This window comes from Scyliorhinus torazame, chromosome 6, assembly GCF_047496885.1.
Source record: "Scyliorhinus torazame isolate Kashiwa2021f chromosome 6, sScyTor2.1, whole genome shotgun sequence".
Taxonomy (NCBI): domain Eukaryota; kingdom Metazoa; phylum Chordata; class Chondrichthyes; order Carcharhiniformes; family Scyliorhinidae; genus Scyliorhinus; species Scyliorhinus torazame.
The window spans coordinates 261,182,462-261,202,531 of NC_092712.1; the positions used below are offsets into that span (position 1 = coordinate 261,182,462).

General features: G+C 48.1%; 1 protein-coding gene across 8 annotated transcripts in view; it reads right to left on the minus strand.

Annotated features, from left to right (window-relative positions):
* The window catches only part of jarid2b (jumonji and AT-rich interaction domain containing 2b), a 594,617-nt gene that overhangs the window by 19,878 nt on the left and 554,669 nt on the right, over window positions 1-20,070 (minus strand). For all 8 annotated transcript variants that reach the window (XR_011947850.1, XM_072509615.1, XM_072509616.1 and 5 more), the window contains 2 exons: window positions 17,246-17,429; window positions 14,823-14,930 (listed from right to left, as the gene is read on the minus strand). Coding sequence is in view for 7 of the 8 variants with exons in the window: in XM_072509615.1 (XP_072365716.1) it covers window positions 14,823-14,930; window positions 17,246-17,429 (292 nt within the window). In the remaining variant the exon portion in view is untranslated. The remainder of the gene's footprint in view (window positions 1-14,822; window positions 14,931-17,245; window positions 17,430-20,070) is intronic.

Here is a 20,070-nt window from a genome sequence, read left to right on the forward strand (position 1 = left end):
AGGTTTCAACAAGGCCAAGGCGGTGCTGTACCTGCAGCAGATAAGGTTTGGAATGCTCTACCCGGCGAAATTATGGGTGACGTTTGGAGACCGGGAGTATTATTTCAAGATCCCAGAAGCGGCCGAAGACTTCATTAAGGAGCATAAACTGGGGGAGAACGGAGTGGACAATGCTTGGGAACCGGGGTGCTGGCACTATGTAACGGTCGGGAGCATGTTTGAAGTGGGTGTAGGGATTGGGGGATTCGCGCCTTTTTTTGTGGGGTGGGGGGGGTTCTGTTCAATGTTGAGATTGTAAGGAGATGTAGGGATGGAAAGTTTATGTGGGGAAAGATGTTCCCATCCCCCCTCCTGTTTTATGGGACTGTTTGTGTTTAACATCTGTTTGTTTGCTTTTGGAGAAGGCTACCTGGAGTTCAGGAGAACTACTTGTTTAGGTGGGGGAGGGTAAGGCCAGCAGGAAACCTTCTTCTTTGAGCTGAGGAGTGGGGAAGAGGGGGAGGTCATTAGGATGGGCTTTTGGGCAAGGGCAGCCGTGCTAGCAGGTTATGCTGGTCAACGGAAGTGAGGTGGTGGGGGAGAAAGCCAAGAGGGGTGGCCGGGGGGGGGGGGGAAGCGGAAATGGGGGGGAAGAAGGGGAAGAGGAAAAGCGGGGGGGGGGTTTCTGCGACGTGGCAGGGGTTGAGAGATGACATGGTCAAGGGCGAATAAAGGGGTCATCTGGGATGGGCTAGGTACAGAGTGGAATTAAAGGGGCAGGAGTTAAGTGGGGAAGATGACGGACGGATGGAGGGGATTGGAGGCGCAAGCCTCCGGTAAGGTTGGTAACGTGGAACGTCCGGGGACCGAATGGGCCTGTTAAAAGGTCGCGGGTGTTCGCGCACGTCAAGAGCTTGAAAGCAGGGGGTTGTCTTTTAGCAGGAGACACACCTCCGTGTGAAGGACCAGGTTAGATTAAGGAACGGGTGGGTCGGGTAGGTTTTTCACTCGGGGCTGGATTTGAAATCGAGGGGTGTGGCAATCGTAATGAGCAAAACAAATGGGATTCGTGAGTGCGAAGGAGGTGAGGGATCCAGGTGGGAGATGTGTGATTGTGAGTGGGGTATTGGAAGGGGCACCGGTAGTGTTGGTAAATGTGTATGCCCCAAATTGGGATGATGTGGGTTTTATGAGGGCGTTGCTGGCAGCAATCCCGGATTTGGCCACGTACCAGTTGGTCATGGGAGGAGATTTTAACTGTGTCCTGGAGCCGAGGGTGGATAGATTGAGCCCCAGGTCGATGGGTAGGGTACGAATGGCAAGGGAGCTGGGGGGGGGGGGGGGTTTATGGAGAGGTTGGGTATGGTGGATCCATGGCACTTTCAGAACCCAGGGGGACAGGAGTATTCCTTCTTTTCACACGTCTATAAGGTGTATTCGAGGGTGGATTACTTCGCAGTGAGTCGGGAGATTTTGGTTGGGGTGGAGGGGACAGAGTATGCGGGGATAGTTATCTCGGAACATGCACCCCACTGGCTGGATATTCGGTTCAGTACGGGACGAGAGCAGAGGCCGGGGTGGAGGGTTGTTGGCGGATGGGTTTTTGTGATAAGGTGTGGTTGGCGATTAGGGATTATGTGGCGTTCAATCAGAATGGGGAGGTGTCGGCGAGCATTTTTTGGGAAGCACTGGAAGGCAGTGGTCCGGGGAGAAATTATCTCATTTACGGTTCGTGCGAATAAGGAAAGGAGGGTGGAACATGACCGTCTAGTGAGCGAGATAGTGGAGGCAGACAGGGAATATTCGAGGGTGCCCGCCGTGGAGGGATTGGCGAGGAGGAAAAAGTTTCAGGGGCAATTTGACAGGCTGACAACGGGGAGGGCGGTAGGGCAATCCGGTAGGGCAATTGCGTAGGGCAAGAGGGGTGCAATATGTGTATGGGGAGAAGGCGAGCCGCATGCTGGCGCACCAGCCGCGGAGGCAGACTGCATCCAGGGAAATATTGAAGATTCGGACTGGGGCTGGGATGTGGTGTCCGAGCCAGGGAAGATAAATGAGGCATTTAGAGAGTATTACCAGGGACTTTATGAGGCAGACCCAGGAAGAGAGGAGGGGGACATGGGGTGGTTTCTGGACGAGCTGGAATTTCCCCAGGTGGAGGAAGCAAAGAGGCAGGCATTGGAGGAGCCCCTGGGGCTGAGGGAGGTGCTGGATAGTATCAGGGGTCTGAAGTCGGGGAAGACCCCTGGGCCGTATGGGTACCCGGCAGAATTTTATAAGGAATTTGCGGCGGACCTGGCACCAGATCTGTTGGGGACGTTTAATGAAGCACTGGAGAAGGGGGAGTTGCAGGAGACTATGAAGCAGGCAGTAATCACACTAATCCCCAAAAAAGGGAAGGATCTGGTGGAATGTGGGTCGTATAGACCCATACCACTATTGAACACAGATGGGAAAGTATTGGCTCAGTTATTGGCGGGGAGGATGGAAGATTGTGTCCCGGGGGTGGTTGCAGAAGATCAAACAGGCTTCGTGAAGGGCAGGCAGCTCGCGAGTAATATAAGACGGCTGTTGAATGTGGTGACAAATCCGTCGAGAGCTCTGGTACCGGAGATGGTGGTGTCCATGGACGCGGAGAAAGCATTTGATCGGGTGGAGTGGCGGTACTTGTTCGAAGGTTTGGGCCGAGATTTGTGGCATGGGTGCGGTTGCTGTATGTGGCGCCAAGAGCGAGGGTATGAGCTCACGATGCTTTGACTTATACAGGGGTACGAGGCAGTGGTGCCGCTGTCGCCTCTGCTGTTTACGCTGGCCATAGAGCCATTGGCGATGGCTCTCAGGGGGTCGGCAGAGTGGCAGGGGATAATGAGGGGACAGAGGGAGAATCGGGTGTCGTTCTATGCCGATGACCTCTTGCTGTATGTTTCAGATCCGTTGGAGAGCATGGGAAGGATTATGGGCCTGTTGGGGAGTTTTGGAGGGTTCTCAGGATACAAGCTGAATGTATTCCCGGTGAATGAGCTGACACAGCGGGCTAATTTAGGGGAGGATGCCATTTACGGTCGCGAGGGATAGGTTTAGGTACTTGGGGATTCAGGTAGCGAGGGAATGGACGGGGCTCCATAAGTGGAACTTAATGGAGCTGGTGGAGGAGGCCAGGGAGGATCTTAAGAGGTGGGATACACTGCACTTAATGTTGGCGGGGAGGGTCCAAGTGGTGAAAATGAATATTCTGCCGAGGTTCTTGTTTATCTTTCAGGCTCTCCCGATCTTTAGGCCTTTTCTCGGAAAGTGGACACAATCATCTCTGACTTTGTATGGGCGGGAAGGAGCCGAGGGTGTGGAGGACCCTGCTACTGAGGCAGAAGCAGCAGGGGGGGTTGGCGTTGCCAAACTTGCTTCATTATTTTTGGTCAGCGAATGTGAACAAGGTGTGGCGGTCGTGAGAAGGAGAAGGGTTAGGATGGAGGAGGAATCTTGTAAGGGGTCTAGTTTGGGGGCTATGGTGACAGCAGCATTGCCAATGGCTCCGAGTAGGTATTCAGGGAGCCCAGTGGTGCAGTCCACGGGGAAGATATGGAATCAGCTGAGGAGGCATTTTAGGGTGGAAGGGATGTCGGTGCGAACGCCGCTGTGCGAGAATCATGGGTTTGAGCGGGGGGGGGGGGGGGGGGGGGGTGGATAGTGTGTACAGCAGGTGGAGGGAAGTGAGGCTGGTCAAGGTGAGGGATTTGTATTTGGGAGAAGGGTTCGCCAGTCTGGAGGAGCTAAGGGAGAGGGTAGAGCTGCCTCCGGATACAGAATGGGGGGGGGGGGGGGGAATTGGGGATATATATAATATATATATATATATATGGGGGAGTAGGGAGGCGAGCGGGTGGTGAAGATCAAGGAGGAATGGGAAGCGGAGTTGGGAGAGGAGATCAATTGGGGAGTATGGAGTGAGGCACTACGAAGGACAAACGGGACCTCCTCTTGTGCAAGGATGAGCCTGATACAGTTTAAGGTGGTGCACAGGGTGCATATGACTCGGGGGAGAATGAGTGGGTTCTTTCAGGGGGTAGCAGATGAGTGTGAGAGGTGTGGGCGGGGGCCAGCGAATCATGCGCACATATTTTGAGGTTGTGAAAAATTGGGAAGATTCTGGGCGGGAGTGTTTGCGGTCTTAGCCAGGATAGTGGAGGAGAGAGTGGACCCGGACCCTTTGGTGGCGATATTTGGGGTTTCAGAGAAGCCGGAGCTCAAGGACAGGAGGAAGGCCGATGTCTTAGCCTTCGCTTCTCTGATTGCACGGTGACGAATTTTGCTGGAGTGGCGGTCGGCATCACCACCGGGGGTAGCAGCATGGTTGGGTGACCCGTATGACTTCCTGCAGTTAGAGAAGATAAAGTAGGAGTTAAGGGGCTCAGCAGGGGAGTTTGAGAAAAGGTGGAGGATGTTTGTGACCGTGTTTGAGGAGCTGTTCGTCGCAGGGGGGTGGGGGATTGGGGGGGGGGGGGGGGGGGGGTGATGGGGAGGAGGGGGTGAAAAAGGAGAAAAATCTGTACAAACTGTATAGTTGATTGTTGGGAAGAATGTTTCCCGGGGTGTTTATTGGCGCCACCACTAACCCACCCATCCCATCCCTAATCTGCATGATCTCCGTTGCTGCTGCCTGCCGACAGAGCTGTCCTGTCAGCTATCAACTGGCCTTTTCACCGTAATCATAGACGACCCCACACACTCACCTCAGCTGCCAAACCGCCCTCCCGTGGACAGATCAAACTTTGCCTGCAACTCCTTCCTCCTTGCTAATGGTCCCGGATCCGGGTTCTCCACACATCCCCTGCCTACCTCCAAAATCTCCTTTATCAGCCACTGCCACTCCTCCCGTACCTCCATATTGAACCTCGCCTTGAATGAAATGACCTTGCCCCTCACTACCACCTTCAGAGCCTCCAGACCACCGACAACGAGACCTCCTCATTCCGGTTAAACTCCACATACTCCTAAATCACCATCCCCATTTTACTGCAAACGTCTGGGTCGGCCATCATACCCACCCACGCCTAGCCTCCGCGCCGGCCTCTGGGCTGGACCTTTCTCCAACACTACATCCACCCAGTGCGGAGCATGGTCCAAAATCACGATCCCCAAATACTCTGCCTGCTTTACCCCAGCTAGCAGCGCAATCCCCACCACAAAAAAGTTGATCCTTGAGCACCAGTGAAAAAAACAAATATTCCCTTATCCTGCAAATGTAAAAACCTCCACGGATCCACCCGTCCCAACTCCTTCATGAACCCAGCTTCACAATACCATATATACATACAAACCTGCACCACCAGTCTCCCTTCCAACGCACCCGTCATTATCATGTACCTACCACCTGATCCGCCCCCACCTTCGCCATTTGGAACCTCACCCGTTTACCCACCAGTATCACCAGCCCCCAGGCCCTGCTGTAGAAGCCCAAATGAAACACCTGGCTCACCCAGCCCTTCCTCAGCCTCATCTGATCCTTTACCCTTAGAATGGGACCCCCCCCAATCCTGACACGTTCCTTGTCACCATTCTGACCAGGGGTCTCTCAGCCCCCCAGTCCTTCCTACCTGCCATGACCATACCCCCCAAGCTCTGCCTGGCAGGCGAGACCCAGCCCCAACACTAGTCACCATCACCACCCCCCCCCCCAAAGAAACCACCCAATCACTTCCTCTTGAAAACTCCTCACCCAGTATCGTCTCCATCTCCCATTCATTCACACCTCCCATGCTCATCGAAACCTGCCCACACAGGTTCCAATGACGCCGCCCCACACCACTCCCGTTCACTAGCCAACATTGCCTTTGCTAGCGTGGTGGTCCCTGCTAGGGTCCCCCCACCCTCCCCATCGAAAAAACAACTCCAAAGCCTGCCAACACCCATACCCTCCAAACTCCCAACACCCTACATCCATACATTCCCAAAACCCAACAAACCATGAATCCCAGCCATCTTCCCCAAACCACCCCAGCCCAAACATCTTTTACACAAAACAGTTAACCATAACATCCATAAAGGGAAAGAACAACATAAAGGAAAAACCCAGTCAAAAACCGCCGATTTCAAACTCAGTTCAGTCCTGGCTTCCTGCCTTCACAAACGGCTCTGCCGTTATGCGTGGCCCTTAGCTTTACTGGATAGACCACACCAAACCGCACATTGCATTTATACAATGCCGCCTTAGCCGACCGAAGGCCACCCGTCTCCTCGCCAGCTCCGTCGTTAGACCCTGGTATACACATATACCGTTGCCCATTTCACCTCCCGCTTCTGCTTCGCCCACCTCAGCACATTCGCCTTCACTTGGAATTTGTGAAAGCAGACCATCACAGCTCTCGGCGATTCATTCGTTCTTGGTTTAGGCCGGAACGACCAGTGGGCCTTGTCCAATTTGTAATGGGAGGGCCTCCACCTCACCCATCAACTTCACCAGCATCTCGGGGAAGTACTCTGTAGGCATCCAGCCCTCCACCCCCCTCAGGCACACACACGATCCTCAAATTCTTCCTTTGTGACCTGTTCTCTGACTCTCAGCCCTCTGTTGATCTCTACCACCTTCCGCAACTCCTCACCTATCGAGGTGAACGGGTTGCTATGCTGCGATAATGCTTCCTCCACCCTCTTCATTTTCTCCCCTTGCTCCCTCCCGCACTGCCGAAGTCTTCACAAACTCCTCTCTCATCGGGGCAAGGGTCACACCCACGCACTCCTTAAGCGAGGCCATCATTTCTGTCCGATGCCTTTCAAAATGTTTTGAGAACAGCTGTCCGAACTCCCTGGCCATCACTTCAGCCATCTTTTCCACCGTGATGAGCGCGGCCCCACCTGACGAGCTTTCTCCCGCCATCTTTTCTCCCACTGAACTCCTCGCCATGTTTGCAGGTGAGCTTTCACTCACTCCCTTTCTCCATCGGTTATTTTTTCCAGTTTTTGACATTCTCAAAATGCCTCAGACCTTCCACAACTTCTCGCATAATAATTTTCCTGAAAACTGGGTGAAAAGAGCTTAAACGGAAAATTCTGGCAGGAGCCACCAAACGTGCGACCTCCACCTACATGCTGCAACCGGAAGTCAAGAATATTGCATTGGACAGTGAAGTTCCTCCACCTCTCACAAATGAAATGAAATGATAATTACTGTGCAACATTCAATGAGGGGGGAAGCGATCAAGAAGATAAAACCAAGCAAATGGGAATTTCTCCCATCAAAAATCCCCAACAAATGGAGAATTTACCCAAATTGTTGCGACCCGCCTCAGGTGAGAATCATAGAATTTACAGCGCAGGAGGCCATTCGGCCCATCGCGTCTGCACTGGCCCTTGGAAAGAACACCCTACTTAAGCCCTCGCCTCCACCCGATCCCCATAACCCAGTTACCTCACCTAACCTTTTGGACACTAAGGGGCAATTTAGCGTGGCCAATCCACCTAATCTGCACAAATTCAGACTGTGGGGAGGAAACCAGAGCACCCGGAGGAAACTCAGGCAGACACGGGAAGCAAGTGCAAAGTCCACACAGATGGTCACCCGAGGCCGGAATTGAACCCGGGGCTCTGGTGCTTTGAGGCAGCAGTGCTAACCACTGCGCTTCCCTAAGTGAAGTTGTCCAAAAGTTATTATCTGGGTGAGACCACGATTTTTCACTATTCAGCTGGGATACCCCCAAATTGTTACAAGCCTGGGTGAGGAGGGATGATTGGCTCCGTGCCTTTATTCAACACACCCCTGCTGGTAGCCACAAAGGTTTAATCTAACAAGGTTCTCTTTCCCTTGGATACTTTTTCCAGACCCACTAGCTACATTTCAAAAGGAGCCAATTTAACCAAACTTTCTTGAGTTAAGATAAAGCAAGTTTATTAACTACTAAAAATGTCAGGAGAAATAGTAAAACACACACATCCACATTCATATGGATTAGAAGAAAGAATTGAGTCCAATAGTAAGTAAATATAAATAAAAAGCTATACAGAGCCGTCCTCAAGCTGCAGCTGTTACAAACCAATTCCGGTATAATTGACATCTGCATGTGAGTAGTTGATTCTTCAATTCAGGTGTTCAGTAGTTTGGTAAAGATATTTCAGTTCTTTTTTCCACCTACGATCCTTTTTTAATGGCTTTCAGACTTCCAAAGAGAGATTTTCCAGCTCCATATGCACACACACGCAGACAGGCAAAAAAAGCAAGCTTTTTTTAAACCCATTTCTTCACGTATTCCAACTCACAATCCACTAGACAGTCTCGGGAGGCAATGACACCCAGGTTCTGTGAGATGAGATCACCACTGTATTCCTTTGTCGCGACCAGATATGATCAGTCTTTGGATGCTTTTGGAAGTACATTGTCTGGAAACAAAGGGAGGGGTTCCATTGTTCCTTAGAGATAACCCCCTGCAGCAATTCTCATCTGTGGCTAACTGTACATTCTCAGCCATCTTCAGGGTTTGTTCCCATTATAAAATATAAAACTCAGGGGCGCGATTCTCAGGACCCCCCACTGGGTCAGAGAATCGCCGGGGGCTGGCGTGAATCCCGCCCTCGCGTGTCCCGAATTCTCCGCCACCAGAGATTCGGCGGGGGCGGGAATCGCGCCGGTCGGTGGGAATCGCGCCGGTCGGCGGGCCCACCCCCGGCGATTCTCCGGCCCGCGATGGGCCGAAGTCCCGCCGCTGTCAACCCTCTACAGCCGGCGTGGATTAAACCATCTTGTGAACGGCAGGACAAGGCACCAGGGTCCTGGGGGGGCGCGGGACGATCTGGCCCTGGGGGACGCCCCCACGGTGGCCTGGCCCACGATCGGGGCCCACCGATCGGCGGGCGGGCCTGTGCCGCGGGGGCACTCTTTTTCTTCCGCCTTCGCCATGGTCTTCACTATGGCGGAGGCGGAAGAGACCCCACCTCCCCTGCGCATGTGCGGGGATGATGTCAGCAGCCGCTGACGCTCCCGCGCATACGTCACCCGGCGAAGTCCTTTCGGCGCCGGCTGGCGTGGCGCCAAAGGCCTTTCCCGCCAGCCGGCGGAGCAGAAACCACTCCGGCGCGAGCCTAGCCCCTCAAGGTAAGGGCTTGGTCCCTGAAGGTGCAAAGACTTCCGCACCTTTGGGGCGGCCCGACGCCGGAGTGATCCACGCCGTTTATGGCGCCGGGTAGCAGACATCGCGCCAGTTTGCGAAGAATCCCGCCCCAGGTCTTTTTTTTAAAAGTCCAATATTTCTGTGTATAATTCCAGACTTATTTCTCCATCATCTTAACACTTCCCTTCCTCATACAATTAAATGAGATTCATTGTTATTTCATCACAAAAAGGGAGGGAAAGAAATTAAACAAAATCTCTCTCACATGCACACTAATTCCCTTAACAATGGTCAATTTTATCTCTTCTCAGTCCTAACTAGGCTTCTTTAAGTTCTGGACAGGGTGTCTGCGATCACATTTGATTTCCCAGGAATGTGGGTGATTTTTAAGTGGTACGGTTGGAGGAATTAACAATTCTGGGTTTCAAACTTTTTCCACGGGAGTTAATGGATTGTGGTCAGTATTTAATGTGGTCTCTCTGTACCCATTTCAGACACGCATTTCAAAGCGTTTGAGGGTCAATAACAACCTAAGGGTTTCCTTCGCTACTGTGGAATCTCCTTTCGGACACTCATTGGGCTTTTTAGAGACGTATCATTTGGTCTATTCTGGATTCATCCTCCTCTAGAACAGCTCCCACCCAGATGTCACCTGCAAGAATGTGTACGTTAAATGCTTAGTTAAAATCCAGAGCTGCAAGCACGCATTCATCTATTAAAATGGCCTTCAGCTTTTCAAAAGCTGTATGGCATTTCTCAGTCCAAACTATCTTTTCTTTTTTTTTCTGTAATAGGCCTGCCAAAGGGGCGGCTGCTATGCTGAAGTTCAGAATGAACCTGCAGTAGAACCCACACATCCCCAAAAACCACATGATTTCCCATTTAGTGGTGGGAATGGGGAACGGGGCTATGGCTTGTACCTTGCCGACCCTGCACAGTATCTGTCCTTGATCCACTATGTGTCCTAGATAGGTCACTTTAGCGAACTCGGTCTTCATAAGTAGTTAAAATAGCCACTTTCACTGCCTCAGTGTCGGTGACACTCCCCTAAGGCAAAAGGGAATAAATCTAATCAATTTTTAGTAGAACTTTACTCTGCAGTAATAAGGACTAATGTTTGACTGGCCACTTTAACTGCTGTGCTAACCATTCAAGAGATAGATTACGCTTCCACCTATGCTTCATCAAATGTAGGAATGAAAATGCGAACCAGGTTGACTCAACCCTTAATTCTGAGCATTATTGCTGTGCTAAACCTAGGGGCTGGTTTAGCACAGGGTTAAATAGCTGGCTTTTAAAGCAGACCCAGGCAGGCCAGCAGCGTGGTTCAATTCCCGTAACAGCCTCCTAGAACAGGCGCAGGAATGTGGCGACTAGGGGCTTTTCACAGTAACTTCATTTGAAGCCTACTTGTGACAATAAGCGATTTCCATTTCATTCTCATTTCATTTCATATTATGAGCAAATATCCACAAAACCTCTCACCTTTTGGCAATGATTTGATTTATTGTCACATGCACCGAAGTACAGTGAAAAGTATTTTTCTGCAGCCGAGGAACGTACACAGTACGGGAGCGTATGGAGGCGGCTTCATGTAAGGGCACCAGCTTGGGTGCGTTGATAACGGCGCCTCTGCTATTCAAGCTGGCATGGTACTCCACCAGCCCCGAGGTGGTGGCGACTCTGAGAGTCTGGGGGCAATGGAGGAAACATGTGGGAGCGAAGGGAGCATCGGTCTGGTCTCCAATTTGTAATAATCACCCGTTTTGCCCCGGGAAGGATGGATAGGGGGTTTAGGAGATGACAGAGAGCAGGGATTGAGAGGATGGGGGATATGTTTATAGAGGGGGCTTTCCTAGCTTGAGGGAGCTGAAGGAGAAATTTAGATTGGCGAGGGGAAACAAATTTAGGTACCTGCAGGTGCAGGACTTCCTACTTAGGCAGGTCTCAACCTTCCCGCTCCTACCACCAAGGGGGATACAGGATGGGGTAGTTTCCAGAGCTTGGGAGGGACAAGGGAAGATCTCTGACATCTATAAGGAACTCATGGGGTCAGAGGAGACGCAGACTGAGGAGTTAAAGTGCAAGTGGGAGGAGGAGTTGGGAGGAGAGATAGAGGACCGTCTATGGGCGGACGCGTTGAGTAGAGTCAATGCGTCCAGAACAAGTGCCAGGCTCAGCCTGATACAATTCAAGGTCGTTCACCGGTCACACATGACAGTGGCCCGGATGAGCAGATTCTTTGGGGTAGAAGATAGGTGTGCAAAGTGTGCGGGAGGACCAGCGAACCATGTCCACATGTTCTGGACATGTCCAAAGCTTAGGGGATTCTGGCAGGGGTTTGCAGATGTCATGTCTACGGTGTTAAAAACAAGGGTGGCACCGAGTCCGGAGGTGGCGATTTTCTGGGTGTCGGAAGATTCGGGTATCCAGGAGGAGAAAGAGGCAGACGTTCTGGCCTTTGCTTCCCTGGTAACCCGGACCAGATATTATTATTTAGCACGGTAGCATTGTGGATAGCACAATTGCTTCACAGCTCCAGGGTCCCAGGTTCGATTCCGGCTTGGGTCACTGTCTGTGCGGAGTCTGCACATCCTCCCCATGTGTGCGTGGGTTTCCTCCGGGTGCTCCGGTTTCCTCCCACAGTCCAAAGATGTGTGGGTTAGGTGGATTGGCCATGATAAATTGCCCTTAGTGTCCAAAGTTTCCCTTAGTGTTGGGTGGGGTTACTGGGATATGGGGATAGGGTGGAGGTGTTGACCTTGGGTAGGGTGCTCTTTCCAAGAGCCAGTGCAGACTCGATGGGCCGAATGGCCTCCTTCTGCACTGTAAATTCTATGATAATCTATGATTAGCTTGGAGGGACTCAAAGCCTCCGAAGTCAGAGACCTGTCTATCTGACATGGCTAGCTTTCTTTGTTTGGGGAAAATCAAGTTCGCCTTGAGAGGGTTCGTCCGGAGGTGGCAACCGTTCGTCGACTTCTTTCTGGAAAATTAATTGTTAGCAGAAGGCCGGGGGGGGGGGGGGGGGGGGGGGGGGGGGTAGTTTAGCTTAGAGTAGGGGGTGAATAAAGGTGGGGCCTGTAAGGGAGGAAGCAGGCTTTTGCACTATGTTTATAGATTCATGTACATTGTTTATTTTGTTGTTGTTGCAAAACCAAAAATACCTCAATAAAATGTTTATTAAAAAAAAGGTAGGGATTGCAGGAATAATCTAGGTGGGAGGATATTTACAAAGGCTAGATTTGGAAGGGCTAAATATTTAAAGCTTTGAATTAAATTGCTGTTGCAAAATAAATTAGCTGCTTTTGGACATTTACTGGTGACAGGTGAAGGCCATCTGATTTAGACACAATTGCTGCTACTGCAGGCTTAGGAAAGGAGGATGGGTCTGAGAAAAAAAGTAATCTATCCTGTTATCTCTTATCACTCGTGGAGGTTAGCATGCGTACTAACTTTCAAATGTAATTTCCTATGGTTATTTTTCCAGTTTAAAAGCTTTTCCAGGTTGTAGTTTAATATTACATTTTTTAGATTACATTTTTTGTGTTTGCTTTACAAGAATTAGTAGAAACAATGTTATAGTTGTTCGTTTCAACATCTCCATTAAAGGCAAAAAAATGGTTTGTAGTGAGACGGAAAACAAAAGATAAGAGATTACAAGACAGGTTATATATGTGCAACCTCATAATTGGAATGATACAACCATGATTTTATATAAATTAGCAATAAGCTGAAGGCAGGAGACATGGAGTAGGCAATCTTTAAAGTTTCTAATCGCAAAATATGGATCCAAGTGAGAAGCAATTCCACGAGGAGGCAGAGAACATCAAAAAGATTATGTTTGGCCACCCAAACCCACCTCTATTCTTTAGTTCCGAAATCAGTGGCAAACCAAAGTATAGCCAATCAAAAGCATATGGCAACAGAAGAATCAGGAAATTGAGGGGATTATACAGGAATTGGGACAAGGATGGTGGGAAGTCATTTATAATGCAACAGAAACCCGCAGGGTTTGTCTATCACCATATGCTTTTATTTTTGTTCAAGCTTTTCTTTGACTATTGTTCCGGTTAAGCACTGGGCTGTTTTGATTATTATAAAATGCAAGAATCCAGTTACATTAAATGTTACTGAAAAATAAGTAAAGAAACAAGTGCCCCCTGCCAACTGTTAAAAGATACATATGAATAATGATTTCCCAACTATAAAGAAAACCTTTGGAGACTCGTAATGGAATTGGAAAGTATATTTTGGAGGAAAGCCAGAGGGACTGAAGGGAAAATCTTTTCTAAACAATGTAACAAAAAGAACTTTGATGCAAAAAAATGAATGTGGATGCTGAAAATCTGAACATAACAGACTAGATGACCTTTAATAAAGGTTAGACCACATTAAACCGCAAAGTGAGGCATCATCTATCAGACAAAGGGCACGGGTAACCAAGGACAAAACCCGGGTCATTATGTGATCAGTAGCAGAGTTATATAGTCTGAAGATAAGACAGCATAAAACTGCAACAAGTGATGGGCACGATGAACCGCCCCACTAAACCATGGCCTGAATGTTTTGTCCATTGGGGGCGCACACTCAGTGGGCCTGGGAGTGGGGACAAAATGGGCTTCTGGCCATGGTCAGCCTGGGAATGTGATTTCACACCGGGCAGTGGAATGTGATTTTACACTGGGCAGCCAGCGTTAAACGTGTGCAGGGAATGGTTCAGTGCTACCCAGGTGCTGGTGCTACTAATGTGCTCCCTCAGGGGGACAGTTGCTGAAGAGCTGTCTGTAATAAATAAATTGTGATGGAAAAACTTTGCAAAGTGTCTAGGCAGCACATTCAAACACAAACCTCAGTCTGTGGGCACCTTCGGGCCAACATAAATTTTCATTCAATTGGCTCCTTAAATGGACTAAATTACCTGCTTGATTGTCGGCAGGCACACTTCTGACTCTCGCGCACGCCCGCCGACCAAGATATTGTGCACGTGTGCACAACATCTTTGTGTGCGATTTCATGTACTTCCAGGTCGGGTGCGCACCCGCCTGAGCAACACAAAATTCTGGCCCATAAAACAGCAAGGCATTCCTGAAGGAGCCAATCACCGAGATATGCATGTGAGAATCACAAAGGGAATGTAGACACAAAGTACATGCAAACTAATGCAATATCCAACTCTTTCACCAGTCAGCTAGGAGGAATGGGCCCTAGTATATTAGAAAGATGATTCAACAGACTTTGGTGGAGCATCTGTTTGGCCAGCTGGGTACAACGACACCACGACAGTCTGATTGTGTTTTTATTTAATGTGTGCATGTTAGTAGTTAAATAAAGATACTGCCTGTGAGAGGCAGTGTGTTTGTGGGTTTCTGTTGAGTTGGATTAAATTCACCAACCCCACTCCACACCCAACATGGGAGGTGTGAAAGTCATAACTAATTCCTACATAAGACACATCAGTTTCTAGGGAAACCTGGGGAAAAGATTTGGACAGTAAGAAACAGGCCATTTAATATTCTTGACTGTCTTAATTGAAGCTCCTGGTGTAGATTTTACCCAAGCTTTGAGAATATTTAGTTAATAAGAAAGGACCCAGGATCCTGGGGTTTGATATAATGCAGAATTTCTGTCTATCTAGAATATATTGATGATATGGTTATCCCAGAACCGGTCAAGCTGATTGAGGCCCCTATACCCGAGAGGATACAGTTTGTAATCAGAAAATTCACAAATCTACCATCAACAAACCTCATCATAGCGATACATCATCTTCAACCCCCGACAGGACTTCTGCTTTTCTACATGGCGAAGAGCACATTCGAGACAGAAGACAACATTCTCATTTTCTTGTACTACCTAGGTGGATGAAATTTTGACAGTCAGTACTTTAAACTGGTCAACCTGTAATTTAATGTGTTGTCAAAATCAAAACTTTTATTGGATTGCTCCAGAGATACAGTTCAAGTATTGCTGGTGTAATATTTGAGATGTTTATGGCGGGCAGTAGCCTACCCAGCGTTATATTTTAAAAATTATTTCCATGTCTCCCAAGGACAAATCCATGTTCACTATGTATTATTGTCTAAGCAAACCCCAATATTATTTCCTGTCCTCTGCTCCATTGCACCTCAGTTTCAATCACAAGTCCAGACAATAATCTTTGAAATATATTAAATGCTTTGAATGCCTGCATTTTTAAACCCTCTTTTATGGTCAGCATTTTGGAGGGTCAATATCTTAGATCCCTCCTATAAGTGAACTTTAGTTTCCAACTCTGAAGGGGCTTGCACTTTACCAAGATATCTAGATAAAATTAAAGTACATTCAAAGATCAAATATCCTTCTTCACTTTAGTTCCAGCTTTTGATTTTTTTCATGTGACCTCATGTCATTCGGCTTGACTTCAGGAAGCAAGAAATGACATTGCAGTAGCTCAGGGCTACTGAGAAGTTGGACTGTTCTCCTTGGAGAAGATTAAGAGGGGACGTAATGGAGATTTTCAAGCTGTTTTGATAAAGTAGACAGCAAAAAAATCATTTCCTTTGTTAAGTGGGTCAATAACTAGAGGTCATAGTTTCAAAATCATTGACAAAAGAACTTGAGGGGAAATGTGGTTAACCTTCACTCATTTGTCGGAACTTTAAGGCAGGGCATCACGGTGGCACAGTGGTTAGCATTGCTGCCTACGGCGCGGAGGACCTGGGTTTGAATCCCTGCCCTGGGTCACTGGCCGTGTGGAGTTTGCACGTTCTCCCCATGTCTGCATGGGTTTCACCCCCACAACCCAAAGATGCGCAGGATAGGTGGATTGGCCACGCTAAATTGCCCCTTAATTGGATAAAATAATTGGGTACTCTAAATTTTTTTTTTAAAAAGAACTTTAAGGCAGGTGGAAATTGATGTCACAAGATGTTTTAGAAGGAGCTAGACAGATACTTGAGGATGGGGAACTTATAGGGTTATGGACAAAAGCAGAAAGTGGGACAGCTTCTTCAAAGAGGTAACACAGACACAACAGGCATCCTTCTGTGCTGCAAATTTCAATGATTTAATAAGTGCTTCTCAACCAGCAGGTGCTGGTCCCGCATTGTGAGCTGCAAGTTAACTGCAGTCTTAAATAGAAATCAAATAGCAAAGCACAATGTCAAGATGGAAAAGGATAGAATAAGTATAAAAAATTACATGCAACATTATCTTTTTGATTCAGGTGACATTCCGAACTCAGCTCTGACATTTGCTTCGAGAAGACCCTCATCCTTCATATGAATTTAAACTTTGAAAGCAAATTCCAGTTAGCAATTGGTAACATTACAATGGCTTCCACCTCCTCTCTCCAGAACGATGGGCCTCAACTGAGGATGCAATTGCTCATGTGTCAGCAGCCGTAATCCTTCAAGTATTAGGCTGTACATTGAGTGTCAGCAGACTATTTTCTTTGAAGGGCCTGCCTGACTCAAACGCATTGACATACAAAGGTCACTCTGGATGGTAACCAGGAGTGGAAGCACTAATGAATTTTCTTCTCACTATTCTGTGAAAATTGTAGCTGCCCACCTTGGTTGCGACCATCCAACTTAATATAAATCAATCAAAGCTGGACTTTCCTGTCTATATGATTCAATGCAACTAGTTACTTACTGAGACAAAGCAACCTTCTATCATCTTAAGGGCTTAGATTTGTACCTTTCATGTTTCAAAAAAGTCCCAAAGCAGTTTATAATGACTAGATTGCATTTCAAGTATAGGCATTTTAGTAGCACAGGTACAGCTAATTTGTGCCAAGAAGAAGAATTAAATGATCTACGCTGGTGATGTTGATTGAGGGAGGAATGTTGGATAAGCATCAGGGAAATGTTTGTCCCCTATTGAATTGTGCAGTGGATTAACGATGAAATCTCTTATTATGTCGACATAGATTATGTGCCAAAGTCCTGGTGTTACTTTTGAAGCTCTGGCTCAAAGGCCAAACTTCATCTAGCAGCGATTTACTGATTTTAAAGTGTTGGGTAAGGTTGGGCTGGGCAAGGACATGGGGCACAGGAGAATTTTCAGCAAGAGTGGAAAATAGTATGAAACAAACCTACAAAACAACTTATTTTTCCTAGTTAGTGATGCAACATGTGAGATACTAAGCAACTCAAAAACTCGCCACAAACAACCCTTCTACTTACCATGGATAGGTAACACAACTGCTGGCAGATCTGGCATCTCCTCTCCGATGTTTCAGAGGCCAACCATTTCCGTGGTTTCTTCTTCATATCCATCATGGAGAGGTGGCTGTCATGGCTACCATAGCGAGCTGACGAATGCAAACCTGCATCAAGCAGCTGCTGCCGCTGCCTTGACTCTGTATCCCTGAGGAAATAATGGAAACATTTTCAGAAAATTAGTGCGTCAACTATTGGTGATGTATGATCATTTTGCTGTGATTTAATGGGAAGTCAATTTTGCTTTTTGCAATTAATCTTTCAACAATTCAGTCAAAGAAACATTTTACACATTTTGAACATTAACTTTATTTCCTTAGAATAACAATAGAGATTCCAAAGCAAATATGAAGACTTGTTCGCACTCAAATGCAACGAGTGGGATGCCACAGGTTACAGATAAAAACACCTTTGTCTGTCATTAACATATTCTGATCTCCTTTGTTCTGCCATTAACACATTGTGATCATTTAATATGCCATTATCTCAGCCTTGATCACCCTCATTTGCATTTCCTTTGTCTTTCTGTCCACAACATCCTCGTCAATCTCCACCTATCCTGGCCGTCAATCCAGCCCCAACACTCCACGCCAATCAACCAACAACCCCACCCCATAACCCCCACACCACAGCCCCCCCACCACCTCCCCCCCCCCCCCCCCCCCCCGCACAACCACACACACCTGATCTTATTCCCAGTTCTCTCTAGCTTTCACAAGTCATTCACATTCAACGTTAACACCCTTCTCTCACAAATACTGTCAGACCTGCTGAGATTGTCCAGTATTTACAATCTATATTAATAACTTGAATGAAAAGATAAGGACCGGGATTCTCCGTTCCCCGCTGCTAAGATTGGGAATCCTGATCTGGCAGAGAATCGCACACCGGGCCAAAAATGGGAACAGTGGCGGGCAGCAGACCTGTCCCCAGTCTCCGGACCCACTCCGTGCCAGTGGGAACATGCAAACAGCTGATTTGCATTCATTAGACTGCAGTTAACAGGCTTGAAGGCAAATTGCACTGCCTCACCCCTGGTTATGCTCCAGCCCCTAAAGCAGAACTCCACCAGGCAGGCTTTGGTGTAAGTATTGCCAGGCTCAGTCCTAGCACGATGGACCCCAAGGCGGCTAAGGGGGTCATCCCATCACTCATGTGCCCCTTTGCCGTTGCCAGGCTGCAGAGGGAGGGTCTCCTAAAGATCCTGGGGGATTGCTACACTCGGTCTGGGTGTAAGGGATTGACCCCGGGATGCTCCACTAGGTTAGGGGTCTAGTGTCTGTTCCTTCCAGCCCTGGGCAACCTGAAGATCACTCAGGCACCCATCTGTTCAAGATCTTCATCCTGGTCTGACCTGCTTCAACTCTGAAGTGGCCTTCTCACTCTGAACTTCTGCCTTAAAGCTGATGAGCAGACCAGGCAGTTCAGGGCAGTACCAAGCCAGGAACACGTTGTCTTTCCACATATCCGCTCCCTCAGCCCTAAGCTTTTGTAACTGCTGCTCTTTAAAGTGTCCGAGCCTTCCTAGAAAGCCCATAACACTTAAAAAGGACTGATATCCCCCAGGATCCTTGGAAATGCTGGAATTCATTCAACCTCACAGTGCAGTACCTTTACTAGTCTTTGATTGACAGCTCAATGGTTTAAACAGTTGCCAGGAGATTTGTCTAATTATCTTTCCCTCCACACTTGAATGCATCTGAAGTAACCTCCATTGATCCTAACCACAATGTTTATAAACAATTTTATTATGATTGACAGCTGCTGACCACTTCAATAATGCCAAGTGCTTTCTGCAATTGGGAAAGAGGAAGTGAAACTACTTAGCTGAAGGGGTGGGGGCTGAGGTGCCGGGCCACCCGAAGGCGCAAGTGATGATGGGGGAGGGGGTGTCTCGTTATTCCCCTGGTTTCTTGGAGGGCAGAGTGGGGGGGAAAAGGGAACAGCAATGTCCCTCCTTGATAGGGGGTCGGGGTTCTCCCCTTGTCAGGGGAGGGGGGGGGCTATCCTTTGACATTGGAATCAGGACGCCCTTTCAAAATGGCAGCACAACCCCAGTAACTGCAGGGAACCTGGTGTTTCGCTGCTATGCAGATTAGTCAAGCCATGGAAATCCCACCCTGATGACACTTATAGCGCCAGCAGGGTAACGTCCTGATTCTTCTCTGGAGGGAGCACTTAGAATCTGGAATGCAGAATCCCAGCCAGGGTATAGTGGAGCCAAATTAGCTGATGAAACAAAGAAAGTGGGAAAGCAAGTTATGAGAAGGCAACTAATAGTCTACAAAAGGATATAGATAGGTTAAGTGAGCAGGCATAAAAATGGCAGATGGTGTATAACATGGGAAAATGTGAGGTTATCCACTTTGGTAGGGAGAGTAGAAAGGCAGATTATTATTTAAATGGAGAGATTACAGAGTGCTGTGGTACAGAGGGATCTGGGTGTCCTTGTACATGAATCACAAAACGTTAGCATGCAGATACAGCAAGTAATCAGGTTCTTTCTTTCATCAATTAGAATACCACTTATGGGAATGAGAAAAATGATCTTGCCCCTATTCAGATGAGTCAAATGATTCCTTGATTGACATTTTACTCCATTTTTAAATATCAAGCTCCCACATTTGTTCATAAAAATATTCACCACAGCTTCATCCTATTTCCTCACTCGCTTTTAAGGATTTGGTAAAAGTACTACTGAACTCAAATAATGAAGGACATGGGGAAAACATCATACAAGTATTTAATTTGATGAACGGCACTGAAAATAAAAAGGTCTTTGAAGTGGG